Raw genomic sequence first — 23,597 nt, forward strand, 5'->3', positions numbered from 1 at the left:
GTGCTTTGCTTCCTGTTTTACATCACAAGTCTAAAAAAGGACCTCCTCGTCAAGCCAAATATGCCATCCATTGCATTCATGCAATATTTTCTAGTAAAGAAACCCAGTTTGCACAGATATTTGAGGTAAAGAGAAAAATTTATTTAATATGTTACAGTGTAAAAGCAAATGTTTATGATTTTGCAATATATTCTCATTTGGAGATGAGTTATTTTATGGTATATGTTTTAGAATTTGAATCCGTAAAATCATTATTAATGAGTTCTGGTTAAAACAGAAAATGCCTGATTATTTAGAAACCAAACAATTGTTTAATTCTGACATTTGACACCTGATGGTTGTAAGCATTTTTATTAATAGATATAAAACTTACATCGATAATTATTGTTCAGAATATTTGTAGGCTTAAAAGTAAAGTATAAAAATATTTATGAGATACTAGATTATAAGGTTTTATAAATCCAATTAGTAATATGCTTAATGACTAACTGGAATTTATGTCAGATATAAAGTATCTTAAAATATGGAGGGCCTGGAACCTTGATGGTGAACCTATGGCCTGCGTGCCAGCGGTGGCACGCGAAGGCCTTGCAGCTGGCACGCGGAAAGGTCTGCAATTAATAAATTTATAAAATTTATAAAGTTTTTAGATACTGAAATCTTGTTATTAAGTTTTAATTGATGTGCTGGCATTTTGAGGAAATTCTTTGGTTTATGCAGCAGTTTGAGCACTCAGGCTCAAAAAGGTTAGCCATCACTGGTATAGAAGGTAGTAGGGCATTTACCTTGCATATGGTCTACCTGGATTTGACCCCAGGCACCTCATGTAGTTCCAGGAATAATTGAATAATTCTTCCTTCCCTCCTTCTCTCCCTCCCTTCCTCCCTCCCTCTTTCCCCTCTCCCTCCCTCTCTCCACTCTCCCTCCCTCGTTTTGGGGCCATACTCAGTGAGGCTCAGGGGTTACACCTGGCTATGTACTCAGAAAGTGCTCCTGGCTTGGGGACCACATGGGACGAACTGAGGTCCATCCTGGGTCAGCCGCACGCAAGGCAAATGCTCTACCTCTACGCTATCACTCTGTCCCTAGGAATAATTCTTGAGTACAGATCCAGTACTAATCCCTAAACATTACCAGATGTGGTCCTAAAACCAGAACTAAAAAAAGAGAACCTGAGTCCCAAACCAGAAATATATTTAGGACTAGAAAGAGAGAATACAGCAGGCAGGGCAATTGAACTGAGGGCCTTAAACAATTAAAGCAGGTGCTCCACTACTGGGTTTTATATATATATCCATCCATTCCAGAGTAATAAAAGAATAATTTTGTGTTATTTTTAAGCCTATATTATTCTATAGCAGTATATAATAATTCATTATTTTGTCATAGTCGAATATATTTTAATGGTTGGATGTCCTATCAAAATAATAAACATGATTTATTAATTTTAGTTATTTCATACTAACATGTATAAAAATGCATCTGACTACATAATAAATGTTTATTTTTAGTTCCTTAAAATTCATTTGGGTATTTTGCATTCTAGTTAGTGGATTAATTTTTCAAATTACTGACTTCTCTGGGACTCTTTGGTTCTTGACATTAAGTCAGACAATAAGTGAAGATAAAATATACTGCTTATACCTGCTGCAATAGAAATTCAGTAGGCTTGTGCTCACATTGATTCCTGTTTTACTAATTAGAATTTATTCATAAATCTTTACTTAACTATGAAAAAATAGTTATTTTCACAGAAAGTAGAACACAAGTGAATATTGGTGAATCCCAGTTTTCTCTAACATAGTTATATTTGGGGTCATAAAATATTTGCTACTTAATATGATTCTCTGTGCTGAAAAGTAGTTGTTACCTGTCTCTAAGATGTAATTTGAAAACTGAAAATATCTCAATGTTGTGTTTTCTAGACATAGTGAAGTTTACATGAAACTTGAGTTACTGTGTGTATACTATGTATTGAAACTCTTACAATATAAAAATTTGAAGACAAAACATGATTAATTTATTTCCATACTTATAACAGCATTGTATTTATTTTCTCCTAATTTTTAGCCTCTGCATAAAAGTCTAGACCCAAGCAATCTGGAACATCTCATAACACCTTTGGTTACTATTGGTCATATCGCTCTCCTTGCCCCTGATCAATTTGCTGCACCTTTGAAATCTTTGGTAGCTACTTTTATCGTGAAAGATCTTCTCATGAATGATCGGGTAATTTATATTCCTTATAATATCTTTTAAAATTTAATACGATAAAAAAGTGAAATGACATATAATCCTTTGCCTGATTTTAAGCTTTCTTGTGGTTTATTTTTTTAACATTAAAAACAAGATTGAATCATCAAATTTTTTTGAGAATACGTTTTATCATCTGATTCTTTGTGAACTTTAAAGGGTCAGTTCTTTTTTTTGATGCCTATTTAGTTCAGTGTGACTGTTAGGAGAGTAGTTGTCTTTTTTTCTCTGTAACAATAGAGAATTAAATAGAATAAAAAATATTGGAAAAGAAATAATGATTTTTAATCTGTCCAGTTTGTGAATATTTGATCAAGGAAGCATTTGAGTCTGAGAGAGTTGACTCAACCACATGGGTTTGTTGCATGTGTCTGTATAAATTACTTATAATGCCTATGTATTTTCTGTCACTGCACTACTGTACTATATTCTTTGAACAAGTAGAGATGTTTCACTTAATAATGTAGTTTAGGGCTGGAGAGATGATATAGTAGTTTCGGCACACGAAACCAACCTGGTCATACCCTGCTAACATACAATCCTCTGAGCATCTCAGATACAGTCCTGTGGGCACTTTAGCAATTTGGGAAGGCAATATTCCCATACATTAAAAGACCAGCTTGCTTTGTTGAAAAGCATCAGGAGGGCTGCTTCCCATAGTAGTTTGAAAAAATATTAAAATAGTTGTATTATCATTTTCATATCCATTCATAGTTTTTCTTCCTAGTAATATATATGTTATATATATACATATATATGTGTGTGTATATATATATGTATATGTATATGTGTGTGTATATATATATATATATTTGGTTTTTGGGTCACATGCGACAGCGCTCAGGGGTTACTCCTGGCTGTATACTCAGAAATCACTCCTGGCAGGCTTGGGGGACCACATGGGATGTCGGGATTCAAACCACTGTCATTCTGCATGCAAGGCAAATGCCTTACCTCCATGCGATCTCTCCGGCCCCCTAGTAATATATTTTAAGTATTAATGCTTTGAGCTTAATGGGTTATGGAAAAATTGTTTGTGGGGTAAGTAGTGAATTGATTGTCTATATTATATGTATAATTTTTGACTCCTTAACTTTTGTGATTAGAGCACTACTGTGATTCAGAGATGAAAGGCCTGTGTTAATTATTATTGTCTACTAGTACTTCTGAATGTGCTTGTTAGCTGCTTTTCTTAGCCTTCTTTGAGAAAGTTTTTGGAGGATATTTCCTTCTAACTTTGTTTTTGTTTTGTTTTGTTTTGTTTTGTTTTGTTTTGTTTTGAGCTACAATCAGCAGTGCTTAGGGCTTATTCCTTTCTCTGTGCTCAGGGATCATTCTTGGTGGTTTTTCAGGAACATATGGGTGCTAGGTATTGAACCTGGGTCAGATGCATGCAAGACAAGCACCTTACCTCTCAGGTCTTTATTCTTTGTTTCTTCATTTTTTTTAAAAGCCACCTCTGGCAGTATATGGGGTAACACCTTCTCCTGTGCTCAGGGGGCCATGTGATGCCTGGAACACAGTCTAGGCCTCACACATCTCCCTCCATTTCTCTCTTCCTCCCCAAGAATTAACTCCTGGTGGGCTTGGGGAACCATATGGCATGCCCTACCCAACTCTGGCCCCTCCCTTCCTTACTCATTCTCTCTCTCTCCCTCTTTCCTTCCCTTTCTCCCTCTTTTTTTTCTCTCTCTTATGTTGCATTTTAAATTTTTGATTTTTTTCTTTTTTCTTTTTTTTTAAATGGTAAATCTTGAATTTTCCACTGTTTCAGATTTTGTATATACCTTCTTATTTAAGAATAGTGCTTTGTCTTCATTGATTTTTGTTTGCTTTGTCTTGGTCATATCCAGAGCAATACTTGGGATTGTTTCCACATGCAAAGGTCTGTTTTAACCTTCTCATCTATTTCCCCATTTTCTCCATTGATGTTTACCTTAGTTTTTATTTTTATTTTTGGTTTTGGGGGGTTTGGAGGGCCACACCCACTGTGCTCAGGTGTTACTCCTGATTCTGTGCTCAGAAATTGATCTTGGCAGGCTGGGGGAACCGTATGGGATGCTGGGAATTGAACCTAGGTCTATCCCAGGTCAGTTGCATGCATGGCAAATGCCCGACCACTGTGCTATCATTCCGGCCCCTACCTTAATTTTTTTGCCAGCTGCATTGGAATGATACAAAGGGGCTAAGTAAAGAAATATAGGTAAATTAGTCATTTCTGCTTTATACCTAGAAAGAACCAATTGTATTGGATATGCAAATTTTAAATGTGTGTGTTAATGAAGAAGATACATCTTTAAATCAATAAATAATAATGTTGAAGAATTTAAAAAAAATTTACTGCATAAGGCATTTTGTTCACTCAGTAAATACTAATAAACATCTGTGTTTTTAAGTTCTTAAATTTGTTTAGCTTCCAGGAAAAAAGACAACTAAGCTTTGGGTTCCAGATGAAGAAGTTTCACCGGAGACAATGGTTAAAGTGAGTAATAATCAGACCTGTTACTTTTTTGGGAGAGGTGTTGGGAATCAAAGCAAGAGGTTAAAATACATGTCCCGCTGCTGAGCTATATTCCCAAGACCTATTAATTTTAGTATACTAATATGTAGTATTATTACTATAGGTGCTAGAATTTCTCTTCCTGAGGTTGGAAAATAGGTCAGCAGTACATGCATTCAAGCACCTGAAATTCAATCTTCTGCACTATGATGTTCTCTCCCCTGCTCCTGGCACTGCCTGGGTTTAATTCTGGAGGCTCTTTAATTATCACCAAAGGTGGTACTTTCAGTAACATTGGAACTATCAGCAATACTTGATTGTCACATCTCCTAGTATTGAGTTCTCCGTTGGTTGGCTGAGTTTTGCTGGGATTGATTCCTGTATTCTTAAAGTGCTATTGGAAACTTTCCTTTGCTGTTGCCTGATGATCTCCTTCACCTTTCTTCTTATCTGTATTCCTTTTACAAAAATATGGATGTTAATATCTCTCATGGAGATTTCTTGGTGGTGGTCCAAAGTTATTCATGCTTTTGTAGTTATTATTTGACAGTATACTATGTGCTGTGAGAGAGTACTGGGCAATCATCAGAAAACTCTAGGCTATTATGGACATTTGCACAGTATTTAATGAGAGAAGAAAGGATTTAGAAACTGCTTCCATTGGCTGCTTCTTAGACACTAGCCTTTCTTTTTCTTTTTAAATTTTTATTGAAACCAATGTGAATTACAAGTCTTTCACAGAATGACAGTGAGTTAGGGCCATTTGCACCATCAGTATTGATCTCCCTTCTCCATAGTTCCCAACATACCTCCCGTATCTCGACCTTTAGCCCCCTGGACTGTTAGTCTAACGGGCCCATTTTGTGTATAGCTTGTTATAGTTTGGATCTCTTGATTCTATTGTCATTAACTTTAACTTTTTTGTGGGTATTTAGATCTGACCATTATTTATTTCCACTCAATGCTCCTGAGACCACTTAGCCTCTGGGACCCATCCACTTCTTTTTTTCTTTTCTCAATTTGTAGGAGGATATAGAAATATGAGCTAGAACAAGATGATTCATATTCTGTGGTTCTCTGAAAAAGGCAGGGGCCTCTATCTAGAAGCTATAAATAAAAAGAAGGAAAAAAAGAAAAGGGAGGGTAGATGTGGCAAGGTTTTTCTTTTTTTTTTTTTTCCCATAGATGCAGTAAATGGGGAAATTAGAAAGGAACTTCCCTTGGCCTAAGAGATACAGAGTGTCTCTACCCTTGAAACATACTGTCATAAGACCAACTATAGGCTCTGGCATGTTAGTTGTTGAACCCCAAGGTCTTTATGGTTCTAGGAAAAGTTCTGCTGGGTTGCAGTTATCAAAATCAATTTTCTGTGATTAGAGATCTAGGTTTTTGCACAAACCCCAGGACAGAAGGTCTTCTGATTTCATCTCACTATTAGTTGATACGGTAGGGCAATCTTCCCTTAGATCAAGTTGTTGTTTCTTTGTCATTTTGGGTGTCAAATGAACTTACCCTGGTGTAAGTTGGTGCTAGAGTGGTATTAGGGCCTCCTGGCGGGGGTGGAGTGGGGGAGGTTTGATTCCTAGTGTAGGTGCAGGGAACTGTGCCAATTCTAAGGTTGGGATCTGGGGTTCAAGGTTGGACAGTTGATGTCCGATCAAGTGAGGTCTAAGTTAAGTCCCCATGACAAATGTTCAGGTGGAAGCCACCCCTGCATTATAAAATTTATGAATTCTTATCTTTATTAGATAAGCACTTGTTTCTATACGTAACATTTCCCCTTTTTAGTGTGCTTATGTAAACAGGAACTTGCCGGATTATATTATTGTTGCATTTGTGGGTAAAAATAACATGCTATACAGTCTCTCTATACCTTAGTTTTGACCTGAGGTATTTTTTTGTTGTTGTTAAAGTCTGTCAGTACCTTGTGTATGTTAGATATTATCCCCTTATCTGATGGGTATTGGGTGAATAGTTTCTCCCATTCTGTGGGTGGTCTTTATATCTTAGTCACTATTTCCTTTGAGGTCTGTAATCAAGGTCTTTAAAATCCATTTTGGATTTGACCTTTGTGCATGGTATTAGATGGAGGTCTGAGATTGCTTTTTTGTATGTGACTGACCACTTGTCCCAACATCACTTGTTGAAGAGGCTTTCCTTGCTCTATTTTGCATTTCTTGCCCCTTTATCAAAGATTAATTGGGGGCTGGAGTGGTGGCACAGTGGTAGGGCATCTGCTTTGCCAGCACTAGCCTAGGATGGACTGCTATTGGATCCCCTGGCATTCCTTATAGTCACCCGAGCCAGTAGCGATTTCTGAGCACATAGCCAGGGGTAACTCCTGAGTGCCATTGGGTGTGGTTTTCCCCAGAAAATAAGATTAATTGATTATATGTCTGGGGAGCATTCTTTTCATGATCATGAACATCATCTAGCCTATGAACCCTAGCACAACATGTAGAAAACAATACAAGTGTGATAATGGGGAAACAAAGCAAGTCATCACCATGCATAGAAAATGAAGATGGCAGCTCTAATGACCCGAAAAGTGACCTGAGGTCTTATCCCAAGCAAGACTTTTTTCTACTATAACTTCATACTAAGTAGAACCAGAACAAGAAAAAAACAACAAAAGGAAGGCGAGGGTACCACTACATATGGAAATAATCACTAAGAATTGTAACTATTAAGGAAATGCATCTACAAAAACATACAGAGAAAATATAGATATCCCATTAAGTCTTTTGATATAGTCCGAGAGGGGCTATCCACGGCACATTTTTCTCTCCTTCACCATCTTCTCGTGGAGTCTGAGAAATGGTTTGCAGCAGTTAGGGATCAGGTAGTGTCCTCCAGCTGTGGGGAGTCCCTCAGGAGCTGAATTCAGTAGCAAGTTACAGTTCACATTGAGGGGAGGTGGGAGGAAAAGGTTTGCATAAATTAAATCAGCAGGATTGATGACTGCATCTTCTTGGGACAAGAGAATGGGGCCTGGGAGGGTGCCCTTTCGCTTTGGGAGCCTGGTGACAGCTTGCTGATACCAGCCTTTCTTAATGGCTAGAAACGTTGATTTTATATATGTGTGTGTATATATTGTCTCCCGTAAAAATACACTGTCATTTAGATATTTTTTTCCTTCTTTATTTGAACATCTTGATTACATAAATGATTGTGATTAGGTTTTAGTCATGTAAAGAACACCCCCCTTCACCAGTGCAACATTCCCACCACCAATGTCCCAAATCTCCCTCCATCCCACCCCACCCCCACCTGTACTCCAGACAGGCTTTCCATTTCCCTCATTCATTGACTTGATTATGGTAGTTCTCTGTGTAGTTATTTCTATAGCTGTACTCACCACTCTGTGGTGAGCTTCATGGAGTGAGCTGGTGTTCCATCTCTCCTCTCATTGTCTCTGAGGATTGTTACAAAAATGACTTTTATTTTTCTTAAAACCCATAGATGAGTGAGACTATTCTGTGTCTCTCTCCCTCTGACTTATTTCACTCAGCATGATAGATTCCATGTACATCCATGTATAGGAAAATTTCATGACTTCATCTCTCCTGACAGCTGCATAATATTCCATTGTGTATATGTACCACAGTTTCTTTAACCATTCGTCTGTTGAAGGGCATCTTGGTTGTTTCCAGAGCCTTGCTATTGTGAACAGTGCTGCAATAAATATAGGTGTGAGGAAGGGGTTTTTGTATTGTATTCTTGTGTTCTTAGGGTATATCCTAGGAGTGGAATAGCTGGGTCGAATGGGAGCTCAATTTCCAGATTTTGAAGAAATCTCCATATCGCTTTCCATAGAGGTTGTACTAGGCGACATTCTCACTAGCAGTGGATAAGAGTTCCTTTCTCTCCACAGCCCCGCCAGCACTGATTGTTCTCAGTCTTTGTGATGTGGCCAGTCTCTGTGGTGTGAGGTGGTATCTCATCGTTGTTTTGATTTGCATCTCCCTGATGATTAGTGATGAGGAGCATTTTTTCATGTGCCTTTTGGACATTTGTATTTCTTTTTTATCAAAGTGTCTGTTCATTTCTTCTCCTCATTTTTTGATGGGATTAGATGTTTTTTTCTTGTAAAGTTCTGTCAGTGCCCTGTATATTTTGAATATTAGCCCCTTATCTGAAGGGTGTTGGGTGAATAGTTTCTCCCACTCAGTGGGTGACTCTTGTATCCTGGGCACTATTTCTTTTGAGGTGCAGAAGCTTCTCAGTTTAATGTATTCCCATCTGTTGATCTCTGCTTCCACTTGTTTGTAAAGTGCAGTTTCCTCCTTGAAGATGCCTTTAGTCTCAATGTCCTGGAGTGTTTTGCCTATGTGTTGTTCTATATATCTTATGGTTTTGGGTGTGATATCGAGGTCTTTCCTCCATTTGGATTTTACCTTCGTACATGAAGTTAACTGGGGGTCTATGTTCGCTTTTTTGCAAGTGGCTAACCAGTTCTGCCAGTACCACTTGTTGAAGAGATTTTCCCTGCTCCACTTAGGATTTCTTGCTCCTTTGTCAAAAATTAGGTAATTGTATGTCTGGGGAATGTTCTCTGAGAACTCAAGCCTATTCCACTGATCTGAGGGTCTGTCTTTATTCCAAAACCATGCTGTTTTGATAACTATTGCTTTGTAGTACAGTTTAAAGTTGGGGAAAGTAATGCCTTCCATTTTCCTTTTCCCTAGGAGTGCTTTAGATATTCGAGGGTGTTTATTGTTCCAGATGAACTTCATAAGTGTTTGATCCACTTCTTTGAAGAATGTCATGGGTATTTTTAAGGGGATCGCATTAAATCTGTATAATGTTTTGGGGAGTATTGCCATTTTAATGATGTGTATCCTGCCAATCCATGAGCAGGGTATGTGTTTCCATTTCCGTGTGTCCTCTCTTATTTCTTGGAATAGGGCTTTATAGTTTTCTTTGTATAGGTCCTTCAAGGAGTCAAGCTCTCATTGTTTGCAGAAGACATGATACTCTACTTAGAAAACCCTAAAGACTCTATCAAAAAGCTTCTAGAAACAATAGATTCATATAGCAAGGTGGCAAGCTACAAAATCAACCTACAGAAATCAATGGCCTTTTTATACACCAATAATGATAGGGAAGAGATGGAAGTCAGGAAGGCAATCCCATTCACAATAGTGCCACACAAACTCAAATATCTTGGAGTCATTTAGATCTTAAGACTATCTTTTCCATGTGATTTGATAGCAATTTTTGATTTTAAAATGTTGATATCTTGAATTAGGAATAAATCAGGAAAATGTAGCTATTGATATTTTTTTTTTGTGTGTGTGGTTTTTGGGTCACACCCAGCAGTGCTCAGGGGTTATTCCTGGCTCCAGGCTCAGAAATTGCTCCTGGCAGGCATGGGGGACCATATGGGATGCCGGGATTCGAACCGATGACCTCCTGCATGAAAGGCAAATGCCTTATATCCATGCTATCTCTCTGGCCCCTGTTTTTGTTTTTTTGAGTACATCAGTACTCAGGGTTAATCGTGGCTCTGCACTTATGAATAACTTTTGGCTCAGGGTACTATATGAGATGCCAGGGATTGAACCTAGGTCAGCTTCATGCAAGGCAAGCACTTTACCCACTGTATACTTTCTCTGGCCCCTAGAATATTGATTTTTTTAAAGTGATAGTTAATTGGTATTGTAGACTTTATTTTATTTCCAAGTTATATTCATACTCAGAAAATATTTTCTTTTTCCTAAATGTAATATATCTTATTTTTTTAAAGGTTTATAATTAATTTCTTTAAAATACAGCATTGTCTTGTCAATGTCTTTTACATAGATTCAAGCTATTAAAATGATGGTTCGGTGGCTACTTGGAATGAAAAATAATCACAGTAAATCAGGAACTTCTACATTAAGGTTATTAACAACAATATTGCATAGTGATGGAGACTTGACAGAACAAGGAAAGATTAGGTATGTAATTACTATTTCATTTTTAATATCTTCATTTCTCTTTGCTATTGTAGGGAATAGATGTAATGGGAGTGGGAGTCACTTGTTAATTTTGATTCTCCTGCACAGTCTGATTGGAGATTTCACCATGGGTCACATGTGTTATGCTCATACATAACACATATTTAATTGTAATATTTCCAGGAACTGTGTGAATGCACACACATTAACACACATGCACTCATGCACACACACACACACAGACATACACACACACACACTCTCTGTTGGAGCACTTGAGGTCTGAAACAATAAAGGCTCAACACTTATGGACAGCACTAACACTCATTCTCCCTCTCTCCCTTTCTCTCTTTCCCCCTCCCTCCCTCTCCCTCCCTCTTTTACCTTCCCTCTCCCTCCCTCCCTCTTTTACCTTCCCTCTCCCTCCCTCTCTCCCACCCTCCTTCCCTCCCTCTCCCTCCCTTCCTCCCACCCTCCCTCCCTCCCTCCCTGAGGTCTGAAACAACAAAGGCTCAACACTTATGGACAGCACTGAGATCAAATTCACTGGTCTCATCCTTGCAAGACAGGTGCTTGTATCACCAATTCGGATCTCTCTTTAACTACTATTATAAAAATTCTGTAGATCATATCATATTTGAGCATCTGGTATAATTGTTGAGTGGCACAATCTCTTTGTTGAGATGGGTCAGGGGCTAGTACTTCTGATCATACTCTTTGCTTACTCCTGTCTCTGTGCTCAGTGGAGCATATATGGTTAAGGAAATGAACCGGGATTGTCTGAACATCTCTTGGGTGTCTCCTACCCCATAAATATACCTAAAAATGTTTATATTGTGATTTTGTTTTAAGGTTGTAGCACACTCACTGGAGTCTACATTAAAAGTCCGATTTTTCAGATTAGGGTGCTGGATAAGTAAAAGAGCACATGTTTAAGCATGTTTAAGCACTAAGTTCAGTTCTGAATGCTGAGTGGCTCCTTGAGTACTCTTGGGAGTAGCTCTGTTGTGTTGACTTCCTACTATGATGAGTTACTATGGGCATGGCTTTTGTGGCCCTAGTGCACCTTTGGAGTAGCCCTGTAGCAGCACATGCAAAATCTTAGTAAAAGTTATTTAAATTAAAATTCTGGCTTTACCAGTAACTTAATTTAGTTGGTCTTTAGAAAAGTATCTTAACTTCTCTCTTCCTCATTTTCCTTATCTGTAGAAGAAACAATGATTACATCTCTCTTATCTATTGATTTTGATAATAAGTATGAGAATATTTGAAACACTGCCTAGCACATAGTGATTAGAAGTTGGTAATTGTCAAGTTAGCTAAGTTTTTGTGGTTTATGCTCTAAATAAACCCAGGTGCCATTTATTTTCTCTTAATATTAAAAATCGAATGATTTTCCCATGTATGTAGTATATGTTGAAAGATTTAAATGATAATACATATTTTTAATGATAAAATATCAAGAGTTTCTGCCATCTGTTTTTTACCTTTTTGCATTTTTCTTCTTCTTCAATCTTTCTTCCTTCATTGCCTAGAGATCACTCTTAGCTGTGCTGTGGGGCAACTGTGTATTCCAGGGATCTAACTGAGGTTAACTATATGCAAGACAAGAGTATTCTATCTCTCTACATTTCTATTCTTTTCTATGTTTTCCTTATACTATACTTTGAGTAGAATGCTGACAGTAGCACATCTTTCTTAGATAAAAAGAATACATGGTGAGATATTCTACAGATACACTCTGTCCAGGCTCCTGCAATCTAATTCACTTACCTCATTCTTACAATTTACATATATCATTGTCCAGAATTTATATAGTTACTAGAGAAAAAAAATTCAGTATTGATGCATTTTCTGCATTACAATTCTGAATTGTCCTTTGTGTATATTTAGATTGTATCTACTTTTTTTTAATTAAAAATTTTTGGGAAGAATGTCCCAAGTTATGCTCAGGATGTCTGGATCTATCTCCTTGTGTGATTTTTAGCTATTCCGACTGGTTGTCCATTGCAAGGACCTGGGGATGTTCTGCTCAGGCCTTGTAGATCCAAGAATACTTTGTAGGTTTTTGTTTGTTTGTTTGTTTGTTTGTTTTGTTTTTTGCTTTGGTGTTTGGGTCACATCGGGGACACTCGGGTTATTCCTGGCTCTATGCTCAGAAATCGCTCTTGGCTGGCACAGGGGACCATATGGAATGCCAGGATTTGAATCACCATCTGTCCTGGATTGGTGCGAGGCAAACACCCTACCACTGTGCTTTCTCTTTGGTCCCCCAATAATCATTTGGTGCTGGGATTCTCCACAGTTGTACTTGGCAATGCAGGGGCCAGGGACTGGGAATTAGCCTGGTCAGGTAGATACCTATCTGCTTAGCTCCTGTTGTGCAACTGTAGAATAGTAACTGCTTTCCATCTCCTGTTCAGTATGCATGGTATTCTTTAATCAAATGGTTACTGAATTCTGTAAATGTTTGAATTGATTCTGACTTTAAACTATGGTTTTATAGTATATTGCTCTTCAAAAATTTATTTGGAAAATATTTAGTTGTAATTATTTTATTTATATTGAATAAACGTGAACATAAAAAATGGATATTCCTTTAGCAGGAGTTGAGTAATTTATCAGGTAATTACTATTTGGAATATTTTTGTGGGTAAACTGAAAAGTGCCTCTGAGACATGTAACTTCAGAACCTTATTAATGTTGACATGCATTCAGCCATTATTTTTCCATGAAAGTTTTTTTTGTTTGTTTGTTTTTGTTTTTAGTTTTTGGTTCACACCTGGCAGTGCTCAGGGGTTACTTCTGGCTCTACGCTCAGAAATCGCTCCTGGCAGGCTCAGGGAACTATATGGGATGTCAGGATTCGAACCACCATCCTTCTGCATGCAAGGCAAATACCCTACCTCCATGCCCCAAAGTTTTTTTTATTAAATTCATTAGACCATTAGATTTTGAAGACTTAGATCTCTTTCATTGTTTATCTATACCTATATAACAGAACAATAGATAAAATGGAATAATATCTTTCACTTTTAAATTGGCCTATTAGGAAGTTAGTATATTTTTTCGTCTAATACTTAAGTAAGTATATTAAATAAAAGAAGATTTAGGCTCTAACAGACATTTAAAAGGTTTAACTAGACTTGACTAAAAACTTTTTATTAGTTTGTTAGAAATAAATGACAATGGGCCCGGAGAGATAGCACAGCGGTGTTTGCCTTGCAAGCAGCCGACCCAGGACCAAAGGTGGTTGGTTCGAATCCCGGTGTCCCATATGGTCCCCCGTGCCTGCCAGGAGCTATTTCTGAGCAGAGCCAGGAGTAACCCCTGAGCAACGCCGGGTGTGGCCCAAAAACCAAAAAAAAAAAAAAAAGAAGAAGAAGAAGAAGAAAGAAATGACATTAACACATTCATATTTAAGAGAAATTTCAAAGAACTCACAGTAGTAAAAGTAAGTAAAAATAATGTTATTGTGTATCACTAAATTATTTTTTATTTTTATTTTAAAGCTAGGTGAATTTTTAGTCCTCCACCAAAATTTGTTATACAAACAAGATGTTTTTGTGCAAACATTGTAGAAGTCTAATTTACTTTTTTTCTTATTTTTAGTAAACCAGATATGTCCCGTCTGAGGCTTGCTGCTGGGAGTGCTATTGTGAAGCTGGCACAGGAACCATGTTATCATGAAATCATCACATTAGAACAGTACCAGCTATGTGCATTAGCTATCAATGTAAGGAAAATGACTATACACAACAGAATTTTGATTTTGATCATAATAGTTTTTGGATTGGGGGTGCAGCCATACCTAGTGGTGCACAGGACTTACTGGTTCTGTCTCAGGGATCACACTGATGGGGTGATAAAAATCAAACCTGCCATGTGCAAGGCAAGCATCTTATTGGCTGTACTTTTCAGCCCCAGGTCTTTGACTTTAGAAAGAATAAGTCCAGCATGATGGGAGGAGGGTAAAATCTTGAATATTTATGGATTATCTTGAAAATTTAAGATATGTATGAGAAATATTTGGGAGCTCTAAAACCACATTTTGAATTTTTAGTTGCTAATTTTGTACACTGTTCTTTAAAGTCACTGCAAACACTGAGTTAGCAAATACTGAGCTATTACACCTAGGAGAAACTTAGCAGTGACTCCTGCAGGTCTCTGGTCATATATTTTTTTTTATTACTTGGACAATACATGATCTTGTGTTCTATATTTTTTAAAGACGATAGATAGATAGATAGATAGATAGATAGATAGATAGATAGATAGATAGATAGATAGATAGATAGATAGATAGGTATGTAGGTAGGTAGGTAGGTAGGTAGGTAGGTAGGTAGGTAGGTAGGTAGGTAGGTAGGGAGGTAGGTAGGTAGGTAGGTAGGGAGGTAGGGAGGTAGGTAGGTAGGTAGGTAGGTAGGTAGGTAAGGTAGGTAGGTAGGTGATAGGTAGATAGATAGACAGACTGATGATACATAGTTAGATAGCTGTGGTTGTTTCCTTAGCACTGAATTTCATAGTTAATAGCATTGTAATTCATGCCTGAATGAAACTTGGCTTGCTTGCAATTAATGAAACAACCTTTCTCCATAAGGTACATCACAGTCTCCTTCCTGTGCTTAGAAACACTAAACAGAACTTCTACACTTTACTAGGGAACTTAAAAAAACTGTAAAGTCATCAACAAAAAGTATAGGGATATGAAAATATGGTAATACTGTAAGTAGATCCAAGAAGGTAGTATATTACTTGGTTTAGTGATATACTAAAGATACTGGAGAGTTTCTCAGACAACTCACATGGTTTTACTCTGCTGCATATTTGCTTTAAGATGATGAATGCAAAGCAAGTACTGATTTTGAAATTATAAATTTAGCAAGTGAATTTACAAATTTGGTAACTGATGAAGTATTTTGTTCTTGGAGAGGAAAATTTATACATTGTGTTTTATGATAAATTAATTTTAGGTCAGATGCATTCCTTATTTAGAAATTTTGAGTACTTAGTTTATTAGCAGTGGCACTAATAAGATTAGATATTAGATATAGCTGACTTTTGCTTCTGGGACATACGGTTTTTGGGTCATACCTAATGGTGCTCCAGGGACTGTGGTGCCAGGGATCAAAATCAGGTGTCTGATCACAAACACTCCAGCCTTTGGGGCTATTTTTCTGGCCCCATATTCAGTCTTAACAGATTTTATATAAGAGTCACATAAAATTTAAATTATTTATCATTTTTTAAGATGATTTGTAGCATCATTGAGGAGGTTAAAGAAAAAAACTTCCAATAATAATATGGCACTCCAATGTGAGTTTTTTATTTATAACTGAATTATTTTATACTTTATTTCTATTCTAAGTAGTCTTTATATAAAAATTAGACATTTAGGGCAAGAGAGATAGCATGGAGGTAAGGCGTTTGCCTTGCATGCAAAAGGATGGTGGTGCGAATCTCGGCATCCGATATGGTCCCCGTGCCTGCCAGGAGCAATTTCTGAGCAGAGCCAGGAGTAACCCTGAGCACTGCTGGATGTGACCCAAAACAAAACAAAACGAAACAAAAATTATACATTTATTTCAGGATTTATTATATTTTGTCTCTACTTCTGCTTACTGAAAAAAATTTCTGTTCTTGCATAACCCCTAAAAAATCTTCTGTGTTGCAGTGTGATAATACAAAGGCAAAAGTATGCACATAACTAGTTTCTGGAAACTTAGTTTTTTGAAAGCATAATGTTTGTGTTCTAGTGCTTTCTTGGGGGTGGGGGTGGAGTCTAGGGTGTTCTTTCTAGCAATGCTCAGAGGTTCTGGTCCCTGAAGTACTTGGCCAGCTTTGAGGGCTGTATTGGCTAGGGACTACTAGGGTGTCACCTAGGAATACTCGGGATCATGCAGGATTGAGGATCAAAAGGGTATGTGCTTTAGCCCGTTGAGCTATTCTTTGTCTCCATATTGCTGTTTTAATCACCAAATGCACACAGTGAGTGTTCTGATTGCCTAAGGATTTGTGTGAGTTCCTTATTTTGGAGGATAGGTCCATACCTAGCTTAGGAACTTGCTCCCTGCATAGTCAGGTACCTGCCATCTCCTGCATGCAAGTATGTGCTTTAGCCCATGGAGTTCTCTATCTCTCAGACATCTAAGATTGTGTAAGTTTTAAGATTCCTTTCTAATCTTTTGACTGTGGAACCTGTGACTGGTTAAAATTTAATTATTAGCATATTCTCACAACTTAAACAAGAATACCTCATTTTCAATAAAACTTTCCTGTAGGTGTGCTAATTTTTAACATCACGTTTCTAACTCTTTGTTTTGGACTTCCAAACCTCAAGAAAATAATCTAAATCTCTCTCTATTGCCTCTTTATCCTTAGACTATTCATTATTTATATTTTGTTATTTGCCTTCATTGTTTTAGAAGTGCTACTAAGTTCGGGAAGTACAGTAATCATTTCATTGTATCCATTCATTCTTTTGTTAAGATTGACACATTGCTTCCTAAAACTGCCTTTGGTTTCTGCCTCTGATTTTTGCTATATTTCTCTAGTTATATTTTCTGGCTCTTTTCTTTTTTAATTTAAAAATGTTCATAATTGGGGCCGGAGAGATAGCATGGAGGTAGGGTGTTTGCCTTGCATGCAGAAGGATGGTGGTTTGAATCCCTGCATCCCATATGGTCCCCCGAGCCTGCCAGGAGCGATTCTGAGCATAGAGCCAGGAGTAACCCCATGAGCGCTGTCTGGTGTGGGAACCCCCCCCCAACCAAAGTTCATAATTAAAAAAATTGGGTCACACCCTGCAAGACTGGGGCCCACTGGCTCTCCGCTATGGGGTCTCTGGCAGTGCTCAAGGGACCACGTGGTACTGATTCTTTGGCCCTCTGTTTCTCTTGACATGTATGTGTTCTGAGACCTATCCCAGACCAGTGTTACTGTTTTTTAGTTTTTTACTGGTTTTTTTTTACAGGTTTAGCCACTTTTCTCTGTATATCCTTTTCTTTGCAGGAAGCATCATTATTATTAGCGGCATTAATGTTTATTTTCCCCCAAATCCCTGACCCCTCTTTCAGTGATAAAAAGAATTTTCTAACTTTACGTATTCTGAATATAAAACTTAGTACCATTTCTCCCATCTAATATTTGTTGACATATTGTACTTTTGAAAAGTCAGTAGTGGTTCATCTCCTTCTAGAGATGACCTTGGTCGGCCAGTTTTGGAGCTATTGGCAGATGGATTAAAGTATTCAGCTTTGAAAAAATAAAGAAAAGAAAAGTCAGTAGCATTTCTATGCACGTTACGTAGATTGAATTTTTTGCTTATCTTTGCTCTTCATTGCAAAAGTGCAGATATACTTTTCTCCTGTGAGTCTTTTATAGGTAAAATATTTTTCATTCACTCTTTTTCACTATCCTTATTGTTATAGTCCTCATCCACTTTCATTTAGACTGCCTAGGATGACTCTATTATTAAATAAATTTCTCTGTTACAGTTCTGATAGTTACTCCCTGGTCAAAAATATTGAGATCTTTTCTTTTTAAATCTTTGACCATACCCAGTATGGCTTAGGGATTACCCCTGGCACAGTATTCACGGGTTGCTTCTGGCTGTGCCAAAAGGCTCAAACCCATGTCTCTGGCATGCAAGGAACCTTTTTTGCCATCTCCCTGGCCTGTACTTTTCTTTTTAAGCTTTCTTTATTAAGTGATAAAGCTCTCCAAAAGTTAGGAATACACGAAAGCCTAGAGCTTCTGTAGATACTTCTTAAAATGAAAGAAATTACACATTTTACCACTTTTTTGTTGTTGTTATCTGGACCCAAATATACATTCTCCTTATCTGCCTTCATTTTAGAGAAGCTAGACAATTTCTTTTTTCTTTTATGTATCTATGCTTAGCTGCTTTCGATTTTCTTTTCACCTTTCCATTTCTTCACGTGCAAATTAGAGCCCAGATACAACCTTCCTGTGTTCTTGGTTCTTGTAATTTCTTGTGGTAGTTCTTCAGGTTTTCTGATAGAATCATGACTGTGCTTTGTTATTTATGCACCTATTGCTTACCATTCTTGTTGTTTTGAAGGCCATCTTGTTACTATTTTTTGTTTTGTTTTGTTTTGTTTGGTGTCTACTGGAAGTGGCTTTGGGTGAAGCATATGAACCATCTGAGAAAGGGTTTCCATAGTTGCTAGACACTTGCTGCCTTTCCCTAAGATCATTGAATTTTTGAGGTTTTTTTTTTCATGTATCAATATAGGAGGTATTCCTGGAGGCTTAGAACTTCATTAATATGAATCAACATTATGAACATTCTAGATAGCAATAGCATGTTCAAAGTTGAAATGCAAGCACATCACACGTTGTGTTGATTGTGTAAATATGATAAACTGAATACCTTTATATGTTGTATATGTAACTCAAATAATATCGAACTTTCCTCTATATTTTAAGAAAATTTGTGATAATTTGTTATCAGATGATATACTTAGAGGGGCAGATGAATAATGATGTAGTTTTAATCTTCAAGGAAATGAGCAGTAATGAGTGAGACTTAAAAACCAATTATTTTTAAATTTTAATTTTTTGATATTGTCCACTTCTGACCTTAGTTATGGCTCTGTTCAGGGATTGCTCCTGACGGTGCTCAGGGGACATATATGGTGCTGGGGTTTAAGCACTGGCTGGTTGTGTTTAAGCAAACACCTTTCCTCTTGTACTATCTTTTTGGCCTCAAAGCAGTTATTAAACGCCATATGCTAAAATGCTGTGCTGGAGACAAGCAAAGATCACTGAGGTCAGTGTAAGATAGAATATCCAGCACTTTTTGAAAGTTTGGAGAGCTGTTCCTAATAATAAAGAAGTAGTTAGATGTATAGAGGTGGATGGTTTAGGGAAGGAATTGTATGAGGACTGTCTAAACAAGATGGTAGTGAGCAGATATGGGATTTTTATCTTTTTTAATTTAGACACCATGATTTACAAAATTCACAATTTGGTGGTTTTGGCCACCATCAGTGTAATCATCCTTCCACCATTGTCCTCCTCTTATCACCCATCCCCCAAACTGCCCCTGTAGCAAGCACAAAATGATTTATTTTATATTGCTTGTTATAACTAAATGGCTTATTGAAAAATAGTTAAGTAAAAGAAGATTTTTGAAAATTGTTATATCTCAAAATGGGGTCATTAAGTCTTTGAGGGTTCACTAGCCGTGTTCACTAGCTGTTCACAAGTTGTTGCTCGTTGAGCCTTCTTTGTTATTATTTTTGTTAATTGAGCTTAGATTGGTTTCTACGCTCTGTCCCATCAAATTTGGTGACCTTGCTCCTACTGGGTTATCAGCAGTATGGAATTTGGAGGTGTCACATGGCTTTCTCCAGGAATTCCAGAATCTGCAGAATTGGGTCTATGAGTCTACATGGCAGCAACTGTGGGGTGTGCTATCACTTCCAATAATAGGAGTGTGTTGGAAGAAGCTGCCCAACCCACTCTGAGAAGACCCCAGAGTTTCGGCCTGAAAACTAGTATACTTGGGAATTTTCATTGTTTTGACAGCTTTGCAGAGATTAATCATGAAGCAGTGAAATTGGACCATTGGTAATGACAACAGCTGTGGGTTGTGGAAACTGTTGACAGGGATTTGGTAGTGTGGGGTCTCAGTCTATGTCACCCTTTTGAGGGCACCCAGAGTTTTCAATCAAAAGACCAGCCACCGTACCTGTAAATTTTTAGCAGTTTGACTTGCATTACTTCAGATTGGGATTTTATACAGCTAAAAGTAATTTGGTGTTTTTGAAATTTATTCATAAGTCTTAGATTTAGAGTTCAACATTTTACTCCGAATACTTTCCTTTTTAAAAAAAATACTATTTAAAATGTTGGTATATGAGACTATGTGTTTGGGTGCTGGAGTATTGCTTGGAGACCCAATACAGCCTGGGTAGTCCCCAGCACTTAGGCTGCAAGCAGCACTGTATTGCCAGACAAGCATTGAACTATGTGGCTCTCATAGACAGGATGACTATTGCTAGGAGGGACCCACAATCCCAGTACACACTGCACTTAAGGCCCCTTGTACCTCCCTTTCCTACTGGTTCCCTTCCAGAAAAGACTATGCTTTAGGAATTCAGTTTCACAGTCCTTCAAATTTATATTACCATAGTATATGTATCACACACATGGCTTTATCCCTTCTCCATGTTCATGGATGTCCTCCTTCTCCCTATATTCTCTCTCTCTCTCTCTCTCTCTCTCTCTCTCTCTCTCTCTCTCTCTCTCTCTCTCTCTCTCTCTCAGTTCTTCTAAATATTAGAACTAAAATACATTCATTGGACAGTTTTATCTTCCCTAAATGAAACAAATCTAGAGATAGTGCTTATTATGCTTTTAAAAGGTTTACAGTAGAATACATGCGCGCGCGTACACACCACACACACACACACACACACACACACAAGCTTTACCTATTTTAAAATACTTACTTTTAAAGTGTATTCAAGGACCAAAATGATAGTACAGCTGGTAGGGCTCTTGCCTTGCACACAGATGACCAGGGTTTGGTTCTGGCCATCCCATATGGTTCTCTGAGCACTGCCAGGGTGATTCCTGAGCACAAAACTAGGAATAAGCTCTGAGCACTACATGATATGGTCACAAATAGAAATGCTCCCTGTGGCTGGAGCATAGTACAGCTTATATTTTATCCCTGGTATCCCATGTATTCTAAGCCCTGTCTAGAGTGATTTCTGAGAGCAGAACCAAGAGTAACATCTGATCACTGCTGGATGCAATTCTAAAATAAAACAAAACAGCAAAGTGTACTCAGTATTTTAGTCACATGTAACTGGTAGAAATTAGGATCTGGGTGAACACACTTAGCCTTAAAATTAATCTATCTCAACATCTTAGTCCTGTGATAGATTTTTAGATAAGCTTGCTCCTGTTTACCACTCTGGTTATTTGATATAGCAGATTTTATGTGTGAAATTGTTAATTACTCTGTACTGCCATGAAGAGATTGTGGAATAATTATATCTTTGCAGGATGAATGCTATCAAGTACGACAAGTGTTTGCTCAAAAACTTCACAAAGGTCTTTCCCGATTACGACTTCCTCTTGAATATATGGCAATCTGTGCACTTTGTGCAAAGGATCCTGTAAAAGAGAGAAGAGCTCATGCCAGGCAGTGTCTTGTAAAAAATATAAATGTAAGGCGCGAGTATTTGAAGCAGCATGCAGCTGTTAGTGGTAAGCATATAGGAACATTAAAAGTATTCTTTTCTGGGGCCCGGAGAGATAGCACAGCGGCGTTTGCCTTGCAAGCAGCGGATCCAGGACCAAAGGTGGTCCTTGAATCCCGGTGTTCATATGGTCCCCCGTGCCTGCCAGGAGCTATTTCTGAGCAGACAGCCAGGAGTAACCCCTGAGCACCGCCGGGTGTGATCCAAAAACCAAAAAAAAAGTGTTCTTTTCTAATCTGCCAATTTAAGTTGTGTAGACTAAAAAGTATTATCCCTATTTATTATGTTCTGATTAGCATTCTTTAGTGAATGACTCCCTATTTATTATGTTCTGATTAGCATTCTTTAGTGAATGACTATTTTTTTAATAACATTGTTTCTTTAAAGAGGCTGGAGTGGTGGCACTAGCGGTAAGGCGTTTGCCTTGCAAGCGCTAACCTAGGACAGACCACAGTTCTATTATCACCTGGCGCCCCATATAGTCCCCCAAGCCAGAAGAAATTTCTGAGCGCATTGCCAGAAGTAACCCTTGAGTGTCACTAGGTGTGACCCAAACACACACACACACACACACACACACACACACACACACACACACGGCTATTTAAAGAGTATAAATGTGTAAGAATTTAAATATCACTGTATATTTTTAAGTGGGCAGGGAAGATAAGCAATGATTATAACAAATAAAACAATGGACAAATGGAGGTAATAACATTAAAGCAATAAAATTTGCAGATATATAATATATAGGTACTTGAAATACTATTTTTTGTTAAAAAGAAGTACAGGTCTTTGATCTTTGTTGTTCTTACCTTAGTTGACAGTGATATCAGGTGCTTGTGTGCTTGTATTTAATCTGCTCATTTTATCTAATCCATTTTAGTTTAGCTTTTGTGTCTCTGACATTTATGACTTATTTAAGAACAGCACTAAAATTTACCATTGCATTTAATATTATGTAAGTTTTAGAAGTGATTTATGCTATTTAAGTTCTAAATATCCAGTTCTGCTTTTTATGATATACTTGTTCCTTCAATTAAACCTAAAAAAAGAAACATCATTATGGAAAAGTACATTTTTCTGGTTATCAAATCAGAATCTGTCAGAATTTGATATCTTTATATCTTCTTTCTTTCCCTCTCTCACTCCTTTACATATTTTGAATGCCATTTCTCAAATTTTTGTTTTGTTTTTGGGCTGCACCTAGCGGTGCCCAGTGAGTTGCTCTTGGCTCTGCACATGTATCATTTCTGATGATGCTTGGGGGAGCATATGGGATGCTAGGGATTGAACCCAGTCGGCTGCATGTAAGGCAAATACCCTATCTGCTGTACTATCACTCCAGCCCCCAATTTCTATCTTGTATTATTTCAAGTGCTATATGTATATCTACCTCCCTGTGATAAATATTCCTTTGTCTCTGACCTACTCTCATCATTCCCACTTGACTATTAAAATTATCTCACAAAATAGATTGTGAGTTACAGTTCCTTACTTGTTATGATTTTCTGCTGTTTATAAATATTACCAGCCTTTACTTCCTATTTTTTCCTATGCTGACTCTCAAAGACTATTTCATTTCTTTTTTAATTTTGCTTAGAAGCCAATTCAAGAGAGTTAAATGTATGGTTGCTCATGATACCAAGAAAAATTGATCAT

At 37.5% G+C, this 23,597-nt stretch overlaps 1 protein-coding gene across 3 annotated transcripts in view; it reads left to right on the forward strand.

The window, feature by feature from the left end:
* PDS5B (PDS5 cohesin associated factor B) overlaps nucleotides 1-23,597 on the forward strand; it is a 194,594-nt gene that overhangs the window by 143,370 nt on the left and 27,627 nt on the right. For all 3 annotated transcript variants that reach the window (XM_049778744.1, XM_049778746.1, XM_049778745.1), the window contains exons 20-25: nucleotides 2-125; nucleotides 2,071-2,229; nucleotides 4,667-4,735; nucleotides 10,559-10,695; nucleotides 14,308-14,431; nucleotides 21,738-21,942. In XM_049778744.1, coding sequence (XP_049634701.1) covers nucleotides 2-125; nucleotides 2,071-2,229; nucleotides 4,667-4,735; nucleotides 10,559-10,695; nucleotides 14,308-14,431; nucleotides 21,738-21,942 — 818 coding nt within the window. The remainder of the gene's footprint in view (nucleotide 1; nucleotides 126-2,070; nucleotides 2,230-4,666; nucleotides 4,736-10,558; nucleotides 10,696-14,307; nucleotides 14,432-21,737; nucleotides 21,943-23,597) is intronic.

Source organism: Suncus etruscus, chromosome 8 (assembly GCF_024139225.1).
Source record: "Suncus etruscus isolate mSunEtr1 chromosome 8, mSunEtr1.pri.cur, whole genome shotgun sequence".
NCBI classification, from domain to species: domain Eukaryota; kingdom Metazoa; phylum Chordata; class Mammalia; order Eulipotyphla; family Soricidae; genus Suncus; species Suncus etruscus.